Source organism: Cavia porcellus, unplaced genomic scaffold (genome assembly GCF_034190915.1).
Source record: "Cavia porcellus strain 051 isolate PalLab524CR breed Dunkin Hartley unplaced genomic scaffold, mCavPor4.1 scaffold_21, whole genome shotgun sequence".
NCBI classification, from domain to species: Eukaryota; Metazoa; Chordata; class Mammalia; order Rodentia; family Caviidae; genus Cavia; species Cavia porcellus.
In genome coordinates, this window is record NW_026947504.1 from 49,688,316 (window position 1) to 49,713,239 (window position 24,924).

At 34.4% G+C, this 24,924-nt stretch overlaps 1 protein-coding gene across 5 annotated transcripts in view; it reads right to left on the reverse strand.

Annotated features, from left to right (window-relative positions):
- Tdrd3 (tudor domain containing 3) overlaps positions 1–24,924 on the reverse strand; it is a 133,542-nt gene that overhangs the window by 61,889 nt on the left and 46,729 nt on the right. For 4 of the 5 annotated variants that reach the window (XR_010041798.1, XM_063232697.1, XM_063232696.1 and 1 more), the window contains exons 2-5: positions 17,315–17,399; positions 13,174–13,242; positions 4,233–4,393; positions 498–639 (exon numbers count right to left, since the gene is read on the reverse strand). Coding sequence is in view for 4 of the 5 variants with exons in the window: in XM_063232697.1 (XP_063088767.1) it covers positions 498–639; positions 4,233–4,393; positions 13,174–13,242; positions 17,315–17,399 (457 nt within the window). In the remaining variant the exon portion in view is untranslated. The remainder of the gene's footprint in view (positions 1–497; positions 640–4,232; positions 4,394–13,173; positions 13,243–17,314; positions 17,400–24,924) is intronic. The other variant, XM_063232699.1, reaches the window with a different exon arrangement.

A 24,924-nucleotide genomic window follows, 5' to 3' on the forward strand; every position in this document is an offset into this window, starting at 1 on the left:
CAATTACAAGCTAACCTCCGTAACTCGCAAAAAAGGTACTCGACACATGGCTGGGGAAAAACGCCAACTAATGCAACAAGGAAAACAAGTGCAGCAAGAACCACTTCAGAATTACAGTGAGATTCGAATGTGCCTTTCTTGCATGCATGTGTGTATGCAGTAAAAACGAGCACATGCACACTGGTATATGCACAGACGTTTGTCCTTCGCAGAAAGAAATATACAGAGATATACACAGCTCATAACTGCTATCTTGGCAATTTTGAAACTTGTCTCTAAAGAAAGATTTTTTTATATGTAATAAAATGTACCACTTTAAAGGAAGGATGTATTTAGCAAAAGTAGATAATTTCTCTAAAGGTCACCATCTATTCATTGCATTCTACTCTGACAAAAGAACTAAATTTATTACTCCTCTTGGGGAGAATTCCTTCAACTAAGAACACAATAAAAATAATGTAATGTTTTCAAGTTCATTCTTCTTAGATTATACTCACTCTCTGTAACTCCCATTTCTCAACAAGGTGTTCCACTTCACCACCAAGAACTGTGGTGTTAGAGTCATTCAAGAGCAGGAATCCGTTTTTTATGTCAACATTGCCTGACAGCTTGACTTTGGTTCCAGGTGGTGTGTTTAGGCTAAAGCAAAGGGGGAAAAAAAAAAAAATTAAGGCTCCTCCACAAAAGCTAGAATTCAGTCTCATATGACTTAATCAAGTTCTTTAAAATGTATTAACAGAATAATTCTTCAGGAGATTAGCTAGTTATGTATGAACATATCACCAGGGAGGAAATTAAAAGACTCACATTTCCTAGCTCAATAATAAAAATATCACCTTTAGTTTTCACACGGTTTTAAAAAACAACGTGGGGGCCAGTCTAAATATGTCCCCTCCTCCGGCTGTTCAATCTGGAATCCTTTCCTATCACTTCTTCCCTCCCTTGATAAGGGCCAGCAAAACTAAAGTCTCAGCATTTTTGCTTACTTTCTAATTGAAGTCTTTTACTGTAACTTTTTGCTTTAATTTTGACTTTCACTATTACTAAAGGCAAAGAGCCATGCTTGCTGGCAACAAATTTTGGCATGCAACATGAGGTTGTTCCAGCCTGTTACAGTGTTCACCCAAACCTCATAATTAATGGAGCAGTCACAGTACTGAATACTGTGGATGACTGAGGCCCAGCAAGAACAGGAGCCCTATAGCTGGTCTTCCAAACCTTCTCCTTCCCCTAGATTTCACTGTTTGCATCACTTATCTAAGACCTATCTTTTCTTCAAAACCACTTTTATCCAATGATTTCTTCCAGAATTGTAAATCTGAAAAATGTGATGAGAATGTACACATACCCATGTTTATAGAGTGCAATTCATAATAGTTAAATCTTAAAAGAGCCTATGTATCGTGTCCTTCAACAGATGAATGGATTAAAAACGTGGTATTTATATGCAATGGCGTAATCATCTGCCCTGAAAAAGGGTAAATGAGTAATCTGTAGGAAAATGGATGCATCTTTAGGCTGAATGTTGATTAACTCAGACACATGAGCTTAAATATCACATGGGTTCTCTTACAGGAAGATATATGAATATTACAAAATAAAAGATAACAGGAAAACAGAAAAAGGAAAACAAAAATAATGCAATCCAGTGTGGCCAATGTACCTAAAAGTGTATCTTGATTTAATACAATTGCCCTACATGTTTTATATATTCTTCGGTCTACCAGTCTGCTTTTCAATCTGTATATATGACAATTAACTTTATAAGGTCTTATGAATAAATGAATCTGATGGTAGAAAAACAAAATGGAAGTGGCGGGAAGGGGTGAAGAAGGACACTGAGGTGTGTTATGCACATGTACCAACCCCCACAGTGAAAGCAATCATTATGTACTGCACACATGCACTAATAAAAGTTTAAAATGCAGTGACAATTACAAACATTCAAAATTAGCAAGATAGAAAACTGTGTAATTTAAGCAAATAACTTCTATGTAAAATGAATACACCATCCTCAATTCTCCCAAATAGTAAAAATATTTCACAGTGGACCTATAACTTCGTTAGGACAACTGGCAGAGTACTATAGTACTATAGTACTAGCATGTTAAATTAAATTATAATAAAAGAAAATTAAGAGGTAAAATTTTAATGTAAGTGTTTACTAAATTACTTCCAGGACCATAATTAACTCTTAGACAGCATATCGTGGTTTAACTGCTATTCTAATTGGCACCACAAGGCAACTTTACTCTTTCTCACTGCAATGAAAAACATAAAAAATACCAGTAATAAGTGGGGCAGGAGGTAGGAAAGAAAATACAAAGAAGTATCTTAGATAAATGCAATGCTTGTTTGAAGCAACACATTCCGTATCAACATCTGGTTTATCCTATTTAAGGGATTCTTTTACATGCCTTCTAAAAACCACTAACCAAATTCAGGAAATAAAGAAATTTTGTATCTTGTTCATATGCACACACAATTTTGTAAACTACCATTTTTGTGCCTCCTCCCAGAAAGAGGAGTATACTAAAGAGCAGTATATTACAATATACTGCTTCAATGATGAGTGAATTACCATACGATTTGTTTTCAGTTGTCAAACTACCATAAATCCAACAAAAGAGGACAGTGAGCACTAGTAAGCAGAATCTCCACTGCAGACTAAATCTGTGTTTTCATTTACCTCTGAAAATACATGGCTTTAGTATCAGAAAATAAGCTACTATATGGCAAGTCTTCACTGTGAACTCTCTTGTAGGGGGTCTCACTAAACTTGTCAAAGAAAGGCTATTTTTCCACAAAGGTATAAATCCTTCAACTTTTCAAAAGAAGACAACATAATACAATGTCACTAAGAAATAAGTATTTTAGAAAAATATGTATTTTCCAAGGCAGAAGGCTCCCTTATCAAAGAAAGACACCAGTTGAATGAAGACAAAATGGAAATTACTGAGGATGGAACACAAGGCCTCAACCTGCGTTTCCTCTCACATACAACCGTTCCACATTACGTATACGTGACCAGACAGAACTTCTCACTCCCTTATGGTCAGGATATTAAGTCTCCTCAGCTCTCAAAACATCTGCTTGTATTTTAAATTCAACTCCTTACTTCCCCAGGTGGAACTAATGTTCTAAGCTCCAGAAAGCTAACTGTACCCCACGCACCTATCTTGCTAGCTGGAGAGTTACTGGGAAGCGAAATCTACCTTTGTATCTCCAGCAGTACCCAGAGGAGTTCGAATATAGTAGATGCTGAATACTTGATAAACATTTGCTCAAGAGAAAAATGTGGTCTAAGAAGGAGTGTATATACAAAGTGAAAAAGCTCAAAGGACCCAGAGCAACAAACATGACAATATAAAATGACTGAGAAAAAATAGGAACAGTGATATAGTTTGCACATATCTAATGAGAGTTTTCATCTCACAAAATAGAGCTCAGCTCAGCCTAACAGGGGATAGGATAAAGGAGACAGTTTCCCTTCCTCCTCATTCCTCCAAATAGGCATGACTCTAAACGCCTCTCATAAAAATAGCCAAAAGCAGGCTGAAGATACAACTTAGGGGTAAGCGCTTGCCTAGCACGTACAGCGCCAGGTTCAAACCCCAGTACTGACTTAAAAAAAAAAAAATAGGGGGTTGAGGATTTAGCTCAGCAGCATAAGCACCTGCCTGGCAAGTGCAAAGTTGTGAGTTCGATCCCCAGTACCCAAAATAAATAAATCAATAAATAACCACAAGGACTTGAAGAACCATTGCTCAGCAGTTCTTCCTTGTCTCAGCAAGTGAGGAACATGTAAACCGCTCTAGCTTCAATCATTTCCTAAGAAAACTCATTAGACCACAAGATATTGCTAGAACACAAAATAATATCAAAGACATACTTACACACAAAAGATTAGCTACTAAGAAGCCATAATGTCTTTAAAGAAATTGTGAACAATGAATGACCTAAATTTTCTTTGAAAAAAGCAGAAAGACTCAATCTCCATATGAGGACATATTAAATATGTTTTTAATTAACCCTGAATCAAAGAGTAACTAATTCCATGCTTAGCGATTTTTTTATACAGATAAACCTAAAACACAAAGGTCTATAACTTCTTCTGAAAAATTATAACATGCATTTGAGTTCATTCCTTCTCTCCAAAGTTATTAAAATCTATTTTGAATAGCACCTTCAAATAGTCTTTTAAAAAATATGTATAGTAAAGAACCAATCACCTTATTTTTGACATATAACTAAATTCTACTGCTGTGCAACTGATATGACCATCAGTCATCTGCAAACGCAGCATCCTTGGTGCAGCCTGAGATTCTTCGTTATCCTTTGGTGCAGCAACATTGCGAATTTTTTGAATTTGCAAAACACAAGGACCTTCAAGCTGTCAAAACACAAAAGAATAAAAATCACTTCCTATGTTTTTGTTTATAGGGTTTCTCTTTTTCTTAATGATCATGCATTATGATTTATAAAAATAATTTCAATTAGTTGAAACTGAAATACTGTATAATTAGCCATTACATAAATATAGAGATCTATCAAGCAGCTTTTTGGTATTTACAGATAAATTTCAAAAGGGTTCTCTGAAGAACAATTTAAAACAAATCCTAGAGCCGGGCATGGTGGCTCACGCCTATAATCCCAGCACTCGAGAGGCTGAGGTGGGTGGATCATTGCGAGTTCGAGCCCAGCCTGGGCTACAAAGTGAGCTCAAGGTCAGCCTGAACTGCATAGCAAGACTCTGTCTCAAAAAGATTAAAAAAAAAAAAATTCCTAAATTCATTTTTAGATAGTAATAAGAAATAAAGTTATATTTTGGAATGAAATGTTTATTAATGCATGCTTTCAGTCTTAGGTGCTCTAAAGGCCCAATATATAACCTGCTCCTCAACCTCCTCTTGTTGGGGACAATAAGGGACATTATGGAAATAAAAAACTTGGAAGTTTCTTAAGGACATCTGTTCCAAAGAATGCTTTCTGTTCGGATATCAGATTGAAAGTGCACCCTCTTCTGGTATAAATGAAAAATACAATATCCCAAAGTTAAACTATAAAAAGTTCAGGCTAGGGATTTAAATGTGTGGCATAAACACTTGCCTGGCAAGTGGAAGGTCAAGAGTTCAATCCCCGGTACCAAAAAAAAAAGAAAAGAAAAACTATAAAAAGTTCAAGAAATGTGAATTATACTTGACTTATTTCCATATTTCCTTTTTAAAATGACATTAAATCTAATGCTGTATTACATGTGCTGACAGCAGGGAAAAGAAATGTTCTGTCTGGCCAAATTTCATTCAAAGACAAAAAGCAATGGGTTAATTAGCTCTAAAGTTGAAAGTTTATATAATAAAATGCTCATGACAAAGTTGAGAAATTACAGTAAACTCTACTTAAACAAATTTAACAAAAATATTTCCACATAATAAAATGTATACTTATATGGTATAATACTTTAAAGGAAGAGGCTATTTTTAATTACTCAAGTAAAACATTTTTGTGCATATTAAATTATGTTTTTAGTAAAAAGTTTGGTAAAAATTTACTTAGTTTCTTGAGCAAGCATATTCTTCAGCTGAAAAATCTTAAACCTTATTTACCAGTATTTTGTCTGCAAAAACAATTCTGTTATAAATTTAGATCTAGAGAAATATTTTTTTAAAAAAGAACCTAAAATTTCATCTTCCAATTAGGGAAAAAACTCCACGCTAAAATAAGTTCAATACTCTTAACAAGGGTAGATAAGCTGCTAATTCAGAATGAATTTTTCTTTGACTTTTGTTAATGTTATTAAAATAAGGACATTTAAGCTAAATTATAGGCAGGTTGTGGCTATCATAATGTTCAACACTCTACTTTTTTCCCAATATTCTTAACCTAGGTACTGAAAAATGTCTGGCATGTGCTGTCTAATGTCCCCACCAGTGACATATGACTACTTAAATTTTCATTTAAATTAAAATTAAATGAAATTAAAAATTCAGTTGGTCACTTGCACTAATTATATATCAAGTTCTCTGTATTTGGGTATCACTGTGAAAAGCCCACTAGTGGTGATCTAGTTTTATTAGTCCCAAAGTTGAGCTAATGTATCCTATATATACATTTTCACTGTTAAGTGGGAGAAAAACATTTGCTTCTACTTAATTCTTATTAAGAAAGAAATTAAATTTTACTAAGTCACCTGCTTGCTGCTTTGCAGAGCAACTAGGCCACCCTCACTCAGTACACAAAACATAAAAGGTCACAAGGCATCATCATACATTTTGGGAATACTATACTCTAGGGCTGTTACCATGACACCTTCACTGGTTTGTTTGCTTTTAAACTGTAACAAATTATCTCTTATTCATGAAGTTAAATAGGCTACATTATCTAATTTTAACCAATGATGTTTCACAATGTAGACACGTTATAGTACCTTAAAAGATTCTACCAAAAAAGAAAAAAAAAAACCACACAAATTAAATATATGCTAACAATGCAAAAAAGGCTAAGAATAAAACTATTTGTTAATCTACAACTGGCTGACCATCAGAATAAAAAGCTGGCAAATAAGAATCAACAAGTCCTGATGTTTCCCAGCAAGCAGTTTCTTTGTTAGTTAATCTAACTCCTGGTCTCTCCATTCCTTCTGTATTCAACACTGGTTCCTCCAAAAGATAAATTCACCTGGAACTGAGAACGTGACATCATTTGGGTAAAGGATCTTTTCAGATATAATTAAAGATCCAGAAATCCAGAGCTCAGAATATCCTGGATTAGTGTGGGCCCTAAATAAATACCCTTAAAAGGGAGAATAAACTGAAGGATAAATACGACACAAAATGGAGGTGAAAACTGAAATTACCCATCTACAAACCAAAACTGGACACCAAGTACCCAACAGCCACCAAAAGTTAGGGGAGAAGCAAGGAGCAGATTTTTCTCAGGGTCTTCCGTAGGAAACAGATCTGCTAACACCTGGATTTTAGAGCGCAAGCCTACAAAATGTGAGAAAACAGATTTCCCGTTTTAAGCCACCATGTTTGTGTTAACTTGTTTTAAAGCCTCAGCTCACTAAGATACCCACTATGGAATGACTTGTCTATAAATAACAAACTGTACATGATCTCAACCGCTTCCTCCTTCCACCTGTAAGCTAGTCAGGAGCCCTGGGGAAGGAAGCACTGACTCAGCCTTCAACAGCAAATGCCACAAATAAGTGTACAAGTCCGCCTGTTTGCGGTTCAATGAATGGGTCTCTCTTAGCCACGTCTTCCAAATAAACTATTGTTAGTAATGAAGTTGGTACTCTGGGCTACTATTGCCACTTTAACTTCCCCACTGGCTCAAAGCAGAGTAGAAAGGTAGGTACTGTTTATTAAATAGCCCCAAGAGAAACTCCCAGATTACACAAACTCTCTTGATAGTCACTTCTCAATTTGAATTATCAAGTCTTAATGTTAGTAGTTCCACAATTCAGAAATACTCTATTAAGCCATCAAATATAATAAAGTTTTCATTATTCTATTCATAATATATGGTTTATTATGCTCCACGGGCAAAACATAAGAAGTACTAGACCTAAATAAAATATAAACAATAGAATAAAACATGATGACTCTAAGACTCTAAAATCATCTAAAAGCAGCCATAAAAATAGGTGGGAGAACACAACTTGGCTACAAAAGGACAAACTTCCTACAAAGACATTTGTAGGAAAATGGAAGAACTTAGAAAATAGAATGTTGACTAAAATAAATCAGACACACAAATTTAAAATACCATGTAGTATCTCTCATCTGAGTAAGGCAGAGTATAAACTAAAAAAAGAATAAAGGAAGAATAGAACGAAAGACACGGAGATGGACCCTTGCAGACGGGAAGGGATCTAGGTGACCAACGGGGAGAGATAAAGAGAAAGGAAGGGAACGGAGTGAGGATGCACCCGACACAGGAGCTGGTAACCTCAAGGAAGGCAGACACGGTCTGCACAGGCCTGAACTAAGACTGGCAATATCAGGAAGAATGAAAAAGAGGAAAGGAAAACTACAGAGCAGGGAGGGTGGCAGACGGAAGGGCGTTAGAGAAGAAACAAGCTATATTATGTACATGTACCAACTCCACAAGACGACCAAGTTTCTAGCCTTTAGGAATTTCAAAACATTTCATAAATGCCTGGTAACTCAAATAGACAATATAATCTTGAACAAGTTTTTCCAAAGGCAAATCCTATAAAGTTAAAAGCATCCATTTACCCAGCAAAATAAAAACAGCCAACAGTTTGCTCTTGTGCAATAACTTAAGAGTAATTATAGCAAATGAAATGGTAGTGTTGCAAAAGAAGCTTCCTCCTCTCTGTCATTTGTCAATTTCCCATCTCTGTTCTTTACCTCTTTCTGTTTTCTGACAGGAAAAAATAAGGCAAAAGAGATTATCAAGAGCATCTTAGTAATATACAATGTCTTAAGTAGTCTTTTAAATTCCACAGAAGTCCTACTAATAATTATAAATCAGCAGTTATACATAAAGTATAAAACCATGTTTACTAATTCATTTTTCTGAAAATGCAAGTTCACGTTTAATGGCTCACTAAAATAGATGTTGACAAATCACAGTATTTAAAGATTAAACATAAAAACATTTAAACTAAAAATTGAGACTTTATCAAATTATTTTCTATTTTTGAAAGATCTACTTTTTAGACTCCAAGTGAGATGGCAGTAATTTCCTTTAAATTTTAAGGTGGTGTAGCCATCTTGTGGTTAATATTGATATTGCTGAGACTCAGTCACTAGTAAAATTTTGCCACCTGGTTCACATTTAAAAGAATAGAAAATCTATCACTATCAGACTTTTTAAATAATTACTTTTATTAGTACATATTTGTAGCACATAACAGTTACATTCCTCATGGGGAGTTGGTACAAGTATGTAACACACTTAATTCTTTTTATGTCCCCCCATCTCATAGGAAAAAAAATCACAATATTGAAAGCCCTTTCAGTACTGTGAAAGGGGCTCCGCAGCACCGCACAAAGGTCCTGAAGCAGTTGGACTTCTAACAAAATATTTTTATGCTAACCTGTCATTTAAAATTAATGTTTACATTTTGGCTTAACAAGCTGTCAAATAACTACAATAAAGCAATAGAGGTAAGTGTGTAAAACATTAAAATCATACCTCCTTCAAGGCATGAGTGGAAAGAAAAAGATCTGAGGAAAACTACTATATTAATTATTAAAAAATTATTTGCCATTTTATTTTCTAACAAAATAATCAGTGATAACAAAATTATTAAGACTTAGTTTCTGAACTCAAATGGCAATGTCTTTCTGAAGCTCTCACTAGAGTGGTAAATTCAGTGTATTCAGGGTTGCCTGTCTTCTAGCAAGAGTCTTACAACCTTTCTTACTTAGTCATAAATCCATCAGTTCTCCATTTTCTTTCTACTCTCAAATTTCCAAATGCTGAAAACTGTTATCTAAGGCTTACTAATTACAGAACTCATGAGACTACTTTCAGCCTTGGGGGAGAGGAATCTAGAGATTTCTCCCTATACTCTTGAACACTTGACCTGCTGTGGAGAAGCTCCAGTAATCAAGTCTGGGCCTCAGGCCCCCAGAAAGAGTTTCCAAGAGGGTCAGAAGACACATGACACACACGGGGAGGGTCTTTTGTCTTTTTCCTCTTCTTCCTCCTTTTTTGGGACAGGCACTTTCAAAAGCACTACTCAAGACTAGCAGAGGCTGTGCACTGCCTACTAAGACAACAGCCTCTTCTGCTCTCCTGCTTCTGAAATATTTGCTCCTTAAATCCTAGGGTAAATACGAAGTCTCATTCTTTCTTTGGCTTTCTCTCTCTTACTAGAAATGGTAGTATCACAGATAGGTTTGGAATTTAACAGGATCAGTCAGAGCAGAGGTTTGAGCTCACATTGATTCTATTATAGAGATCAGTCTAACACAAGCAGTAGCGTTCTGTATTAGGGTGTGAGGCCAACACCAAGGTACTAATGATGCATTCTTTTGCCTTACTTCACTCACTGAATTTCCTTGGAGATCTCTCAATAACCAGAAACCCAGCTGAGTTAATGTAGATTCATGCATTTTTTGATTTCTAGAAAAAAAACATCATCCTAAATTGCTCAGAATCCCCAAGACTTTTTCTGTCTGTTTTTCTGCACTACATTTAGACATGAACATCATCTCATTTAGCTCTCCAGTGTCACAGGGAATAATGTTTGAATAAAAAAATTAAAATCTAGAAAGACTTCACAATTTGCTAAGTCACATAAACTAATAAACAGGAGAAAACAAATTTCATTCCTGGGCAACAATGTATCTGTATCGTTCTAATTTGTTACTAATCCCTAAAACTTTATTCTTTTCCATACTCCATTTCAATCATGCCTTCTCTGACTCTAAGAATGGCTAGTCTATAGTGTATTTTAAGTTGTCTGTCTAAATTAGTTTTCAGAAAGTTTGTTTATATGCACAGGAAAGCAACTATGTAGTTCATTCTCTCTCTCTTCCTTTCCATCTTCCTGTCCTCCACCAAAAACCTCCTCCCTTCACAGTTTCATTCTTAATATAAAAAAATTAGAAAATAATATTTCAATAAAATTTGGTAGGGCCAAGAAATAAGCAATTACTATTCAAATACCCCACCAAGAGCTCTATGTACAGATTAAAAGTTATTTTACACTAGAACTATAACATATATAATTTAGTGATCGCTGATTCTGGAATCATGCCTATATAATAGTTATTAATACGATAAATGCTGACTAACAAAACATCCTCATAAGGCACAAATAAAGTACACTTACTGCACTTAGTCTTATTTTACAAAGAACTCAAAGTAATTAAATTCACACAGGAAATATATTTAACATTTATGTAGCCTAAAAGTAGTTTTACTGTTTTGTTATTTTGGTAGTAGAGAGTGAATGTAGCACTGAGGTATGTTCCTAACCACTCAGAGACAGGGTCTCATTAAGTTGCCCAGGTGAGACTTGAACTTGCTATTCGCCTGCCTCAGCCTCCTCCCAAGTGCTGAATTATAGGCATCCACCATATATATATATATACGACACTTCTTGTCACAGCAGGTAATAAAAAGAAAAGCATAATTACAGAAGAAGAGCAGAGAGAGGTAACTGACAACTGTTTCATGTGAAAACGGGCTTATTTTATAACTATTCATTTTGTGTATAAAGTCACAGCAGCATTAAAAATGTTTTAAAGGATAAAATTTGGTACAGAACAATCAGAAAGCTTGACTTTTTTATTGTAGCTAGTTACATTTGAAGGAATTCTTTAAAAGATTACAACACAAATCATTAGAAACAAAAATGCTCTGAGAAAGTGAAGGGTAGCCAGGTGTGGTGGTGCACAACTGTAATCACAGCACCTTGGAGGCTGAGGCAGGCCTGCACTAGTAGTGAGTTCAGGGCCAGCCTAAACTACCTCGAAAGACCCTGTCTCAAAAAGTCAAAAAAAAAAAAAAAAAAGAGAAAGAAAAAGAAAGAGAAAGAGAAAGAGAAAGAGAGAGAGAGAAAGAAAGAGAAAGAGAAAGAGAAAGAGAAAGAGAAAGAGAAAGAGAAAGAGAAAGAGAAAGAGAAAGAGAAAGAGAAAGAGAAAGAGAAAGAGAAAGAGAACGAGGTACTACCACCACTACCCTATGAGCTCATAGCAGAGATGGGTTCTCTAAGGCCACAGTGAACTAAAGCAGAAATCCCCAGTATTTTCTTAAGTAAACTACTATAAAGAAGTACAGCTACTATTTTGATGTTACTTACTTTTCCCATAAAGAATTACTGGACTCATCAGGCCTAAATTACAAGTGCTGCCCAGTCTAACAGTTTATAAACCACTGCTTTTTTAGGTATGCTTACCAGACCAATAAAACTTGCCCAAATGCAACTTCCTGGGATCCATCCTAATTCTACAGAAACAGAAACTCAGGCAAGGACAGGGCTGATTTGAGGTCTGGTGGTTTCTCACTGGGTGTCTGAGCAACTCTAGTGTATAAAGAAGTCTAAGTACTTTTACTAGCACTAGCGAGGACTCTGAAAAGTGTAAGAAAGATGACAGTTGAGATTGAGAATAAACAAAAGAATCAAGATACATGATTTTCGTAAAAAGACAACTGACGCAATGACATTCAGGAGTCTTCAAAGAATTATTCGAAGTGATATCACCAAATGTTCTCCATTTCCCCAGAGGAAATATAAAAATATTATAGACTTTAAAGTTATGATATAAAAAATTTAAGTTAAGACACAATTAAAGCTTGCTCACAGAGAATGTTGTTAAACATGAAAATGAATTTCTGAAGGAGGCTGTAGAAGCCTGTTCCCTGGGTATCTGCCTCCCAAAAACAGAACAGATGACCAATCCTCTTTTCGTGCTCATTACCGGTATCAACTGAAAAATGATTTAATATTTATAAAATATAAAATATTTTATTACATTAAAGGCCTTAACTATCCACAATTTAAAACATCTGAGGTTAACATATTTTAAAATGAGTGAAAGTAAAAATAGAGTACTTATTCAAACAGAAAACATACAAATTAAAATCGTTTCTTCAAATTATAGATAATAATGTTCCTTAACAATTAAAAAAAGTGACCAAGAGCAAATATTAAATTCTTAGCTTACACAATTTACATGTACTTTCAAATAAAAAAAGAAAAAGCCCAACATAAATAAATAAGAAGTAAGACTGGATGGATGATATCCCAAACATGTATTCTTGTGCTATATTTTAAAAAGAAATTACTAAAAAATATTACTTACATAAATACATTTATGTATAGTACAAAATGATGGCACATGCATTCTTACATTATTATACTAAAAAGTTCATTAAATAAAGTTAACAATAAAAAGATAAGAAGCATTTGCCTTTAGCTCTGATAACATATTAAGTCTTACATGTAAACAAGTATGCTATGTTTGTATTTACAATTCTTGAAACTAGTATGTTTACAAGTCACAAAAATTTAACTTTTAATTACATTTTTTGTGCAGAAAAAATCATCATAATGATAATCTATAGACAGGTTCACTTCCAAAATATTTTTCCAGTTTACTGAAATAAAAAATTCTAGTAATTTAATAAACGTTCGTATTTATTGTAGTTGGCAAAATTTAAGAAGCTAACAGTTTTCTTTACCTTTTCTACCTTTCCACCACTGCTGATGTCACTGGGAAGAAATTTCTTGCCAATTGTTCTCAGATCTGTCTAAAATAAAAATAGAATTAAAAATTACAGAAAAAATATAAATCTAATCTCATGAACAAAAAATGAAATTACTTAAGGTATGTGACTTTGAGACACATTCTTGTAATTGAGCTTTTCAAATAATATAATCCCATATATACATTGTTTAAAACATTTCTGTAAAATGAACAGTAACACACTGAGCCCCATACTTCTTTAGGTAACTTACTATTCTCTATTAAAATTTCACACTTCATTTTATATAAGTTGAGGTGTTACTAAAAAACTAAAGCCATAATCCAAAATCAACAGCTTTTGAATGCATAAACACAGTGCATTTTTAACAACTGAATTTCATATAACCTTTATTATGCAGAGACATAAAAATACATTATTCCAGAAAGCAACATATAAATATACCAGGGAACAGTACCACTGGTTATAGCATAGAAGTAAGACTGTATTATAATAAAAAATGACTCCATCTGCTTACACAAAACAGAAACAAGCTGGTAAACAACAAACTACATGAAAATGCATAAATATGTACAACTCAGCAAGCCAAAGGAAAACATAAGCATTAACATTAAAAAGTTGTAACATGTTTGACAAAGCAACAGAATTTTTCAGAATTAAGTCCTCCTGAAGTGAAAACCTAAAAGGGAATGGCATGAAATTCATACAAAGACAAACGAATCAGTACTCAGTACTGATGAGAAAGGTCCAATTATTTACACCAAGAAATTATCATCAGCCAGGAATGGTGACACATGCTTGTAATCCAGCACTTGGGAGGCTGAGGCAGGAAGACTGCCTCAAGTTCGAGGCTATCCTGTGCTGCACAGTGAGTTCAAGAACAGGAAGACTGATATTCACTGAATGCTTATTCTGTGCAAGTTACTGCATTTAATGCTCACATTTATTAACATTTGATCTTTAAAAAAATCCTACTGAGGGGAAGCTAGTGTAAAAAATATGTGTATCCATGTATTACTCAGCATTTTTAAAATGAAAAGGCATACAACATAACATCCAGTTAATGACTTTTTCACTTGTTAATGGTTTGAAGCTGCAGAAAAAAATCATAAACTTAAGGATTGTTACATAATTTTTTGCATTTAGCTTGCCTGGCAGTTTTATTTGGTAAGTTTTAGGTTAGGGGTCATCTTTGCATTGTAACTACATACTACACTACACTATGTAGGTTCACTACGCAGCTCAGGCTGGGCTCAAACTCATGACAACCCGCCCAAATGCTGGGATTATAGGTCTGTGCCCCCTCACTAGGCTCTCAGTGTGCTTTTACAGCAAGATAAAAATTGCATTCCAAATCCAACATCCTAAACTCAAAATTACTTTATAACAACAGCAATGTTATTATCAGATTTTCTAGGACAATGGTTGTGTCCCAATACTTTATAGTTAATACAAAAATGAACTCAGATATATAGATCTATGAAAAATATTTGTTTTAAAATATAAAAAAAAATTAAAAGTTTTGCTCATAATTTTCAAACCACCTACCTACATAAGCAACACACATACACATTGCTGACTATTCAAGTAAGTAAATTTAGGATAACGCCTCCTTGGTAAACCATTTTACATAGAATTTCTAGAGAAATAATCCCTGCTTTTACATTTTTACTTAATAAATAATGTTTACTAATGGAAGATTGTGTTATCTTCTGAGTAATTCACATTTGAACCAAAACCAAATGCAGACTTCATATCATTTCTTAATATTCTCATTCTTTAAAATGCAGGTAAAAAATTACGAACCTCCTTTTCCTTTTTTTTTTTTCTTTTTAATCGGTATCGGGGATTGAACTCACGACCATCTGCTTACAAGGCAGGTGCTTATGCTGCTGAGCTAAATCCCCAGCCCCCGAACCTCCTTTTCAATTAAAAATCTAAGCATAAAAGAATCATAAGAAAAAAAGGTCGTAAGGCAGATTTAATGTAGTTTTGTATACAAAAAGCCTCCATACAGTGGTAAACCTAAACTGGTCCTGGGAACTTTGTACTCCAACCATTCTCTAACTGAAAATGTGATTCACTGCCAGGACTCTTGATATAAATACCTATACACAGTGAATACCTACTTTGGGTGTAAGGAAGAAACTGTGTGTTTTAAGGAGAGAAAGGGGCTTATGATCTGGAATTCTGGTACTCCCTAAGCAGAGGGTTCCTTTTAATAAGCAGCACAAAAAGCTTTGGGCATTAGACACTGTGCATGTGTTATTCAATTGTTCACTGCTTGATAAAGGAACAAGTGTCCAACAGAGGAACAAAAGATAAGAAAACTTCTCCATGGAGTATTCTTCAGTATAAAATATGAAAAGCACATGTGTGTGCGTGTATACAGAACAATCAGTAAGACATCTTTCTCAACTAGTGGTTAGTATCTCTATCTTTCAAAAGTTGAAAATCAATTCAACTGGATACTATAAAGGATGGAATCTTATTAAAAGTGATAATATTGAAAAGTAAATTTGTCTGGTATAGGTTTCATTCTGATAATTTTTTTTCTCTTTCTATTATCATACAGCATGATACTTCTAGAGTACAATGTCATGTATTTCAGAGGAAATGATAAACACAAATTAATGCATTCAGATAACGATCATCAAGTTCTTATGTATATGACCCAAACATTTAATTTTGCTTTTTTTATTTTAAGTTCACACCAATTATACACAGTTCATTTGTTATTTTCCACAAGTAAATAAAAAATAAATAAATAAATAAATAAAAGAACAGGGGATGATGGTGCCTGCCTGGACAGTATAAAGTTCTGAGTTCAATTCTTGGTCCAAAAAACAAAAAGAAAAAGAAAATCAGTTGTCATAAAATCCTATATCATCTTTAGAAAGCTCTTAGCTAGGCATGGTAGCACACTTCTGTAATCCCAGCACTTGGGAGGCTGAGGCAGGACAATCATTGCAAGTTTGAGACCAGCCTGGGCAACAAAGTGAGCCCACAGCCAGCCCAAACTGCATAGCCAGACTCTGTCTCAAAAAGACAGGGGGGAAAAAAAGCTCTTCTTAAATACATAAGAAATAAATTTATTTACACTTGAATTCACTAATTTGGGGGTGCAAATCAAAGTTAAGAGTTTCTTGAGATTTCTGCCATTGTAGTAATAGATAATATAGTTTATAACCAATGTTTACTACAGAAAATCTGTCTTTTGTTTGTTAAACATTTCGATTCAGAAATAAAAAGATTTTATCTGAATCTCACTGAATAAAAATCAAAGCTATAAAAAATGACTTTGGAGTTCAGAACATAAATCTTATGTTTAAACAAGCATAATTCTAAAAATATTAATTTATAATTTGTATATTTTAATTATAAAAGAAAATGTTAGTTATACATTTATTGATATTTTAGTATTTTTATTATACAGTATTTCTGCTGTTAATATGAATGTTGCTGGAATCTGATGATTTCTCAGACAATAGTTCTTTTACAAACCTCATTGGTCGTCTATCACAATGTATAAATTGGATTGTTAATAACATTTATTGTAGAAAACTACCAGAAGAGTAACTACCAGAATTCAGTATCTGCATACTTATATTTTTATTTTAATTTCTAAAAGCTGTATCTTAAGTTTCCATTCAAATTAAACAGCAGTTTGTTTTAATAAATGGTTCTATTACTAAGCAGCTACTATAATGTTACAAAATTCTATAACTAAATATTAGGTGAAAAAAGTACTGACTGAATTTTTCCTTTTTTCATCGTATTCTTTACAACAGATGTTAATAATTGGCTAATATGAAATTATCAAATTCAAAAAATATCACTACAACTTAAAATGGATCAAAAACTGGGCATGGCTATGCATGCCTGCAAGCTCAGTGCTCAGGAGGCTGAGGCAGGAGGATCTCTGCAAGCTGAAGGCCAGCCTGAACTACACAGCAAGAACATGTGTTAAAAAACCAAACCAAACAAAAAGGGTAGGGGATCGAAAACAGATGTTGTCCATACTCTTTATCCTAAAATCAAGTTTATCCTATGAAATGTTTTTCATAAATATGACTTTTAGATTTAACATGTTTATAAGTTAACAAACATAACCTACATTGAGAGCAATGAGAATGATGTCATTTATATTGACTTTGTCAGGAGAACTTGCACAAGCTTCAATGCCTTCATCTGAAAGATACCTGTTAAAATAAATGAACAACAAAATAAATGAACAACAATACTTAAATTAAATGTAACCTACACAACGAATATATATATACTTTTTTTCTCTTATAAAATGTTTCTACTACATATACAAGGAAAGACTGCTGCCCAAGACTCCTAGTTTGTTTATTATTTCTAAAAGAAAAGAAAGGGCAATTTGTACTTTTCTTTGTATTCTTAAAGGTATACTCTTTCAATACAATTATTCACATCCTTTCTGAGAAAAGCTATTTAAATATCGACATACTTAAGGAATGTATGAGCTATTCTTTGCTATTATAAATACCTAATAATCTGAACTAGTAAATATTTTGTAAAAGAGATACTCTTGAGAGAGACTGAGAAAGCAGCAAAAACAGCATTCAAGCCCACACAGCTGTGAACAGCCCTGTTGACACTCCTACTGAGCCACTGTCACATGTCTTCTTCTCAGGTTCCTTTTCTCAACACAACGTTCTCAAGGATTATTCAATAAACATCACGGACTCCAAATTACCTATCACTTTCTGTTTTTATTTGATGTCTTATTTTGTCTTTGTTCTTTTATCTAGTCCAAACAATCCTGCAACCATCAGAAACAATTATTAATTCAAAGTACAGAGATTACTGAACCCAAAACTAGGTGGGGGGATCATCTTTACCTATCCACCCAAAAACTACATGACATGCTGAAATGTTTGGTTAATTCTGCAATTCAAGTTAAATATACCAAGCTCACCTACAAAAATGTCCATTTTTTAAATAGCATAAACCTGTTTAGTCAAGGTGTGACAGCCACCATGACCGTTATAGACATTCTCCTGCTGCCGACACACCTGGCACTGTTAGTCTAACAGCACTATCTCAGGCTAATTCCTGACAGTCAGTCAGTCCACCTCCAACACCAAACTGATGACGAGACACCTGACAATGTAAACCCTGCAGAACACGCAACCAAAAAACATGTGCTACAGGAAAACAGTGAAAGATTTCTTGAAACAAACAAAAAAGCAATGAAAACAAACATGAATAGTTAGAACCATACTAAAGCTCAGAAGACTGAAGTCAATAAGCCTATGAGCAAAATCAAGAAGATAAACTTCAAAAAGGATATACTATATAAATCAAAGCAAGAATGTTAATATTGGGTACTACTAAACACTTAAGACTACAGCAGCACTTTAGTGATTAATAAACACAAGTAAATATATAATACAAAGTAAATAGGATACTAAGCATCTACATGAGTCATAATACTAAGCAGGCATGTTAGTCAGCAAGAAGGAAGAGATGCAACTAGAAGGACAGTAACGAAGGGACCGTGGAACAGATGTTTGCAGTTGACTTAGTTAAAGCACTGCTTTAATTCAAAATGGCTCTAGTAATTTCCTTATTATTAGGTTAATTTTTCTCTATTCATTGTCATAACTGTATCTGAAATTCTAAGTGGTAATCTCCAAATTAAGTTTTATAAATATTAATTACATAAAAATTATTATAGGAGTCAGCAATAAGATTAGAAAAATAATGAAAATTATATATATGCCTTTAAGAATTTTATAGTCTCCTATACAATGTAACACATCAACAGCCCAAATAATTATTAATGAAATGTGGGGCTCAAAGTGACTTGGATATAAGAAAATGTATACAGAAAGGGAGTAATACAAACAAAAATATGAACATAAAGAAAAAGAGTGAAATAAATTCTAGAGATAATGCCTTGGGGGCATTCTGGTTTAAAAATGAAGAAAGATTAAGCATAAATTGAGTCCAATTTTCAAAGGCAACAACGCAGAAAAGGATACAAATGATATCTTAAATGCAGATTGAATGACTAAAAAAAAAATATTCAAACTCCTAAAAAAAAAAAAAAAAAAAAACTCCTGCACAAAGGAAGAAATTACAAAATTCCTAATACAATTTTGTTTTCTAGAAAGGCAATTCTTTCAAACTAAAAGATCACATGATGTCAGAAGAATTGCAGTAGACATTTAAAAATAAAGTTCACATCTTCAACTTCATAGAGGACAGAAAAGAATCCTAGAAATGTTAATATACTTGCTCCAAAATACAAACTTTGGTGATGCAAAGTTTAAAACAAAAATGTCTCCTAAATCCTAGTTCAGTGGACTTTACGCTACCATATAACACTTGTATTTATCAAATAAACTAGTACTAGGAATATAGTCTTCTCATAAATCAAAGCAAATATCCATATAAACCATTTTCCTTATCAATCTAATCCTTCACTGACACACACATACAAAGAGAGAGAGAGCCAGAGCACAAATTTATAGTCAATGAGCTCCAAAGTACATTAAACAAAGTCTAATATCATAGTAAAAGTTCTAAGAACTAATGATTAGACTCAAAAGTTGTCAGACAGTAAAAATATCCACCCCTACCAAATATAAAAAAGGGAAAATCTAACACAAATTTTAAAGTCAGAGCAGTAGGGAGATAGGAATGTGTCATTATACGCATAGAAGTCAAATATGATGTGTCTTCTTTCAAATAATACCTGTATAAGACCTTCTGAATATAATAAATTAGAAACATGATTCAATGTCAGTTTTCAAGTATCACAAGCTCTCCTCTTGCACATTTTTCATATTTAAAAAAAAAAAAACCTAAGTACTGAAGTTACATAGTTTTTTTTAAGTTATATAACATCTCCCAACGTAATGAAAGTGGTTGGATCTTGGGACAGAGGTAAACACCTACTGTTAGCCACACCCATAGGGCATCACTGAAAACCGCACTAACTAAAGAAATATACATATTAGCAAAAAAACGTTTTTCTACTATAATTGGCCCAGGAACCTTGGGAGTGGGGGTGACAGCAATGAGGCAAGAAGACAACAAAACACCTCCAAAAACTGACAACTCCTTCAAAACTGATGCATGGGCATCAATGGGAAGAAAATTACAAGCCACCCGGAAGAATTACTCAAAATGATAAAAGAGGAGGTTTTAAAAAAACACATCAATAAAGTGCTCAGCAAGCTCAAACAAAATATAACTAAACAAATAACAAAATGATACAGAACCTGAGTATCAGTTGAGTCCATGAAAAGGTAGCAAACAAAAAGCCAAGAGATTAAAAATCTGACTGATACCATGGGTAACAGTGTTACAGAAAATGGAACCACATGGGAAGATCAGGCACCAAAGCTCAGAAGACAGTTTATCTATTGCATGGGTAGCCTGCCTGGGATTCTCTTCCAGAGAGTCAAGCATGCCACCTGGCAGTGTTTCAGGGCTTTTAAGGGGAAAACAAGAAAAAGGTACAAAAAGGCAAATTTGACACACTGTGATTAGAGGGTTGTTGAAAGAATTTAAGATTCTCAAGCTACAAGGCCATCAGTTACACAAAGGCAACAAATAAATTTCAAGTTATACTGCAAGGCCATCAGCTACACAAGGGCAGTAGGGATCACAAAAAGGAAGGAATGTCATCAGGCTTGCCTGGACATGTCTGCTGGGTTTTGGCAGGCATTCTTGGCAGGTTTTCTCAGCAAGCTTTTGTTTGAAATTTTAAATTCTCTTTCATAGTGACTAGTGTGAGATGGACTTAGAGATCAGCACATCAGCAGCCTCACTCCCTCATGGCTTCACTGACCTAGGATTGAATGGAACATCAGCCTCCTCCCCTCCTTGCTCCAGGAGCCCACAGAAAACTAGGGACCATTTGTACCACCTGCAGAATCTTGGTGAGCTGGTGGGGGGTGCCTCAGCAACCCCTCACCCACACAGAGGCCCTCAGGGGGCTTGCAACAGTGCAGTGAGTTTTCCCCTCAAATAGAGGACCTCAGTAGGTAAACAGGAGCAGCAGTGAACTCCTCCTCAACTGTAGGACTTCAGCCAGTCTGGCAAGAGTGTGGGTGAGTCCTTCCATACAGAAAACACCAAGTGGGTTGAAAAGAGTGCCGACAAGGCCTCCCCTAACACGGAGGTAGCAAAAGGGCCTATGAGACACCCAGTGGCATACTAGGGTCCCAGCTGAAGTGCACACTATCGCCAGGTAGACCTGACAGGCTGGAACAACCTGAAGCTACAGTAACAATAGGAACTAAGGGTTGACTTACATCAATACTCCTAGGTTAGTCATCCTAGGAAGAATACAGGACCCATCCAACCGGCCCTGCAGGAGGAACTCAGGTGACTGGCCCCTCCCCTTCGTTGTGGGACCCAGCAATTGGACAAACATCAACCACACAGTAGGACCCTAAGAAACACATGATAGACAGTTGAGACTAGTGGTATTGAAAAGACCGAGATATTAACCCAAGAGGCAAAAATGACAAAATGAAAAAGCAAAATAGAATGTCAAATGTCTAGTCCATCAGGAACAAATAAAGGCAACATCAAAATAGAGGACATTAGCAGTCATACACCTGAAATTTCTGAAAACATAGCAAGTGAAATAAACATAGATGAGGCTAGAGGAAGTCACATTAGAAACAATCTTTCACATAAAGAAATGAAAACCTTGATAAAGGAGTTGCTCATCATAAGTAATGATATAGATTTTAAAAAATATATAAGAGGATGGGAAGATGATGAAAATCTTGAATGAGCAATACAGAAAATAAGTAGAATGCATGAAACAAATTCAAAGAGATATCCAAGAAATAAAAAATTCTACTGAAAGCTGGTGAAACCATTCAAATGAAGCTGAGAATAGAATTTCAGACCTTGAGGACAGGAGCACAGCTAGTGATCATGAAAAGAAAGAACTTTTAAAATTACCAAGACAGCATGAAATGACAATTCAACAGCATCAAGATGATGCAGAGAAACAATGTAAAGCTAGTAGGCATCAACGAAGATGAAGGAGTAAACACAAATGACTATTCACAAAAATAATAGCAGAAAATTTCCCAAAGATGGGAAAAGAAGCAGATATACAGATCAGTGAGACATATAGAAAGCCAGTCGTAAGCAAAATAAATCTACATTCAAACAATATAATAATTAAGATACCAGAAATTCAGAATAAAAACAGAATACTAAAAGCTGTTAGCGAAAAGACACAACTCACTTATCAAGGAAAGCATAAACCCTCAACCTAAGATGAGCTTGGAGTCAAATGTTTCAAACTCTGAAAGAAAACAACTTTCAACCCAGATTGATCTACCCTGCAAAACTTTCTCTGAAAATTAATGGAGATATAAGATACTTGTATGACAAAGAATAACAGAAGAAATTTATGTCCACCAAACCAACATTAGAAAGAGTACTGAAAATCATTACTAGATAGAGATAAAAATGACTACAATTTCCAGAACAACAACAGAAAGAAACCACTAGACAGGGCAAGCAATTAAACAATAGAAGAAAACAGAAAATCAACAGCAGGAAAATAACATGACAAAGTTAAGCCAGTACATATCAGTTATACCCATCAATGTAAATGGCCTCAATTCATCAATTAAAAGAAATAGGTTGACAGAATTAATCAAGAAACAGGATCTAACAATATACTGTATACAAGAAACACATCTGACTCAAATGAAACTCATAAAAGTCAAAGGATGGAAATCAATATTCCATGCAACAGGAACCCAGAACATTCTTAACCCAGGACTAGCTATTCTGTTTGCAGACAATGTAAATTTCAAACCAAAAATGATCAAAAAGGTTTTTAAAAAGGTCACTACATACTTGTTCAGGAAATAATTCAACACGAAGAACTAACAATTATAAATATATATGCACCAAATAAATATAGGAGCACCCAACTATGTAAGACAAATACTAATAGACATAAAAAACCAAATACACAAGTACACAATTGTAATAGGGGACCTTAATACCCCATTGTAACAAAGAAGTAGATCAACTACACAAAAAGTCGACAAAGAAATAACAGAACTGAATCAAACTTATGAACAAATGGATTTAGCAGACATTTACAGTGTTCCACCCAATCACATCAGAAAACACATTCTTCTCAGCTGCACATAGACTATTCTCTAAAATAGACCATATACTAACCCACAGAATATATTCTTAAGTAAATGGCACAGGGACCGAAATTATCCCCTGCATATTATCTGACCATAGTGCACTGAAATTGGAAATTAATGACAAAAGAAACTATAAAGCCTACATAAATACATGGAAATTAAATAATAACCTCTTTAACAAGCAATGGATTACAGGTGAAATTAAAGAAGAAATTAAACAATACCTACAATTCAAGGGAAATGCAGACACAACATTCCAAAACCCATGGGAGGCAAAGAAAGTGGAACTAAAAGGGAAATATATAGCAATGAATTGTCACATCAGGAAAACAGAATGCACACAGATAAACAACCTAATGCTACATCTCAAGCTTCTAGAAAAAGAACAAGTCAAGCCCAAAGCTCATAGAAGACAGAAAATTATAAAGATCAGAGCAAAAATTAAGGCAACTGAGACCAAGAAAACATAAAAAATAATGAATCAAAGAGCTGGTTCTTTGAGAGAATAAACAAAAATTGATAAACCTCTAGCCTACCTTATCAAGAAAAAGAAAAAACTCAAATTTATGCAATAAGAAATGAAAAGGGGAAAATTACTACAGGGAAATTCAGAAGATCATGAATATCTACTTTGAAAACCTTTACTCACAAAAGGTGGGAAACACAGAGGAAATGGACAGATTTCTAGAAATGTATGAATTACCAAAGCTGAATCAAGATACAACAATTTTGAATAACCCAATATCAGCTACTGAAATTGAGAATGTGATTAAAAATCTACCAACAAAGAAAACCCCAGGTCCTGATGGATTTACAGCTCAATTCTATAAGAAATTTAGGGAGAATTTAACACCAATACTCCTTGAATCTTTCAATGAAATTGAAAGAGAAGCAATTCTTCCCAACTCATTCCTGGAAGTAGGCATTACTCGGACATAAAAACCAGAGAAAGACCCACCTAAAAAGAAGACATATAGGCCAACCTCTCTAATAAACACTGATGCAAAATTTTTCAATAAAATATTGGCAAATGGAATGCAGCAAATCATCAAGATTATGCATCATGACCAAGTGGGATTTATTCCAGGAATGCAGGGATGGTTTATACACAAATCAATAAATGTAATATACCACATCAACAGAGCCAAAGACAAAAATCACATGATTATCTCAATAGACGCAGAAAAAGCTTTTGATAAAGTCCAACATTTGTTCATGATAAAAATCCCACAGAAACTTGGAATAGACAGTATCGCCTCAATCTGATAAAAGCCATCTATGCAAATCAACAGCCAACATTATACAAAATTGACAAAAACAAAGTTTTCATGCTAAACTTAGGCATAAGACAAGGATATTCACTATCACCACTCCACTCAATATAGTTCTGGAATCATTAGCTGTTGGAGATCACTAGGAAGCAGCTCTGAGCAGGATGTTAAATTAATGAATTGGCTTTCTATGTTTATCTGTGAGTCTGTCCTAGGCCTAGGCCCCTTGCTTGGTGATGGGAGCTGATTCATAGTAAGTGAACCTCTATGAATCA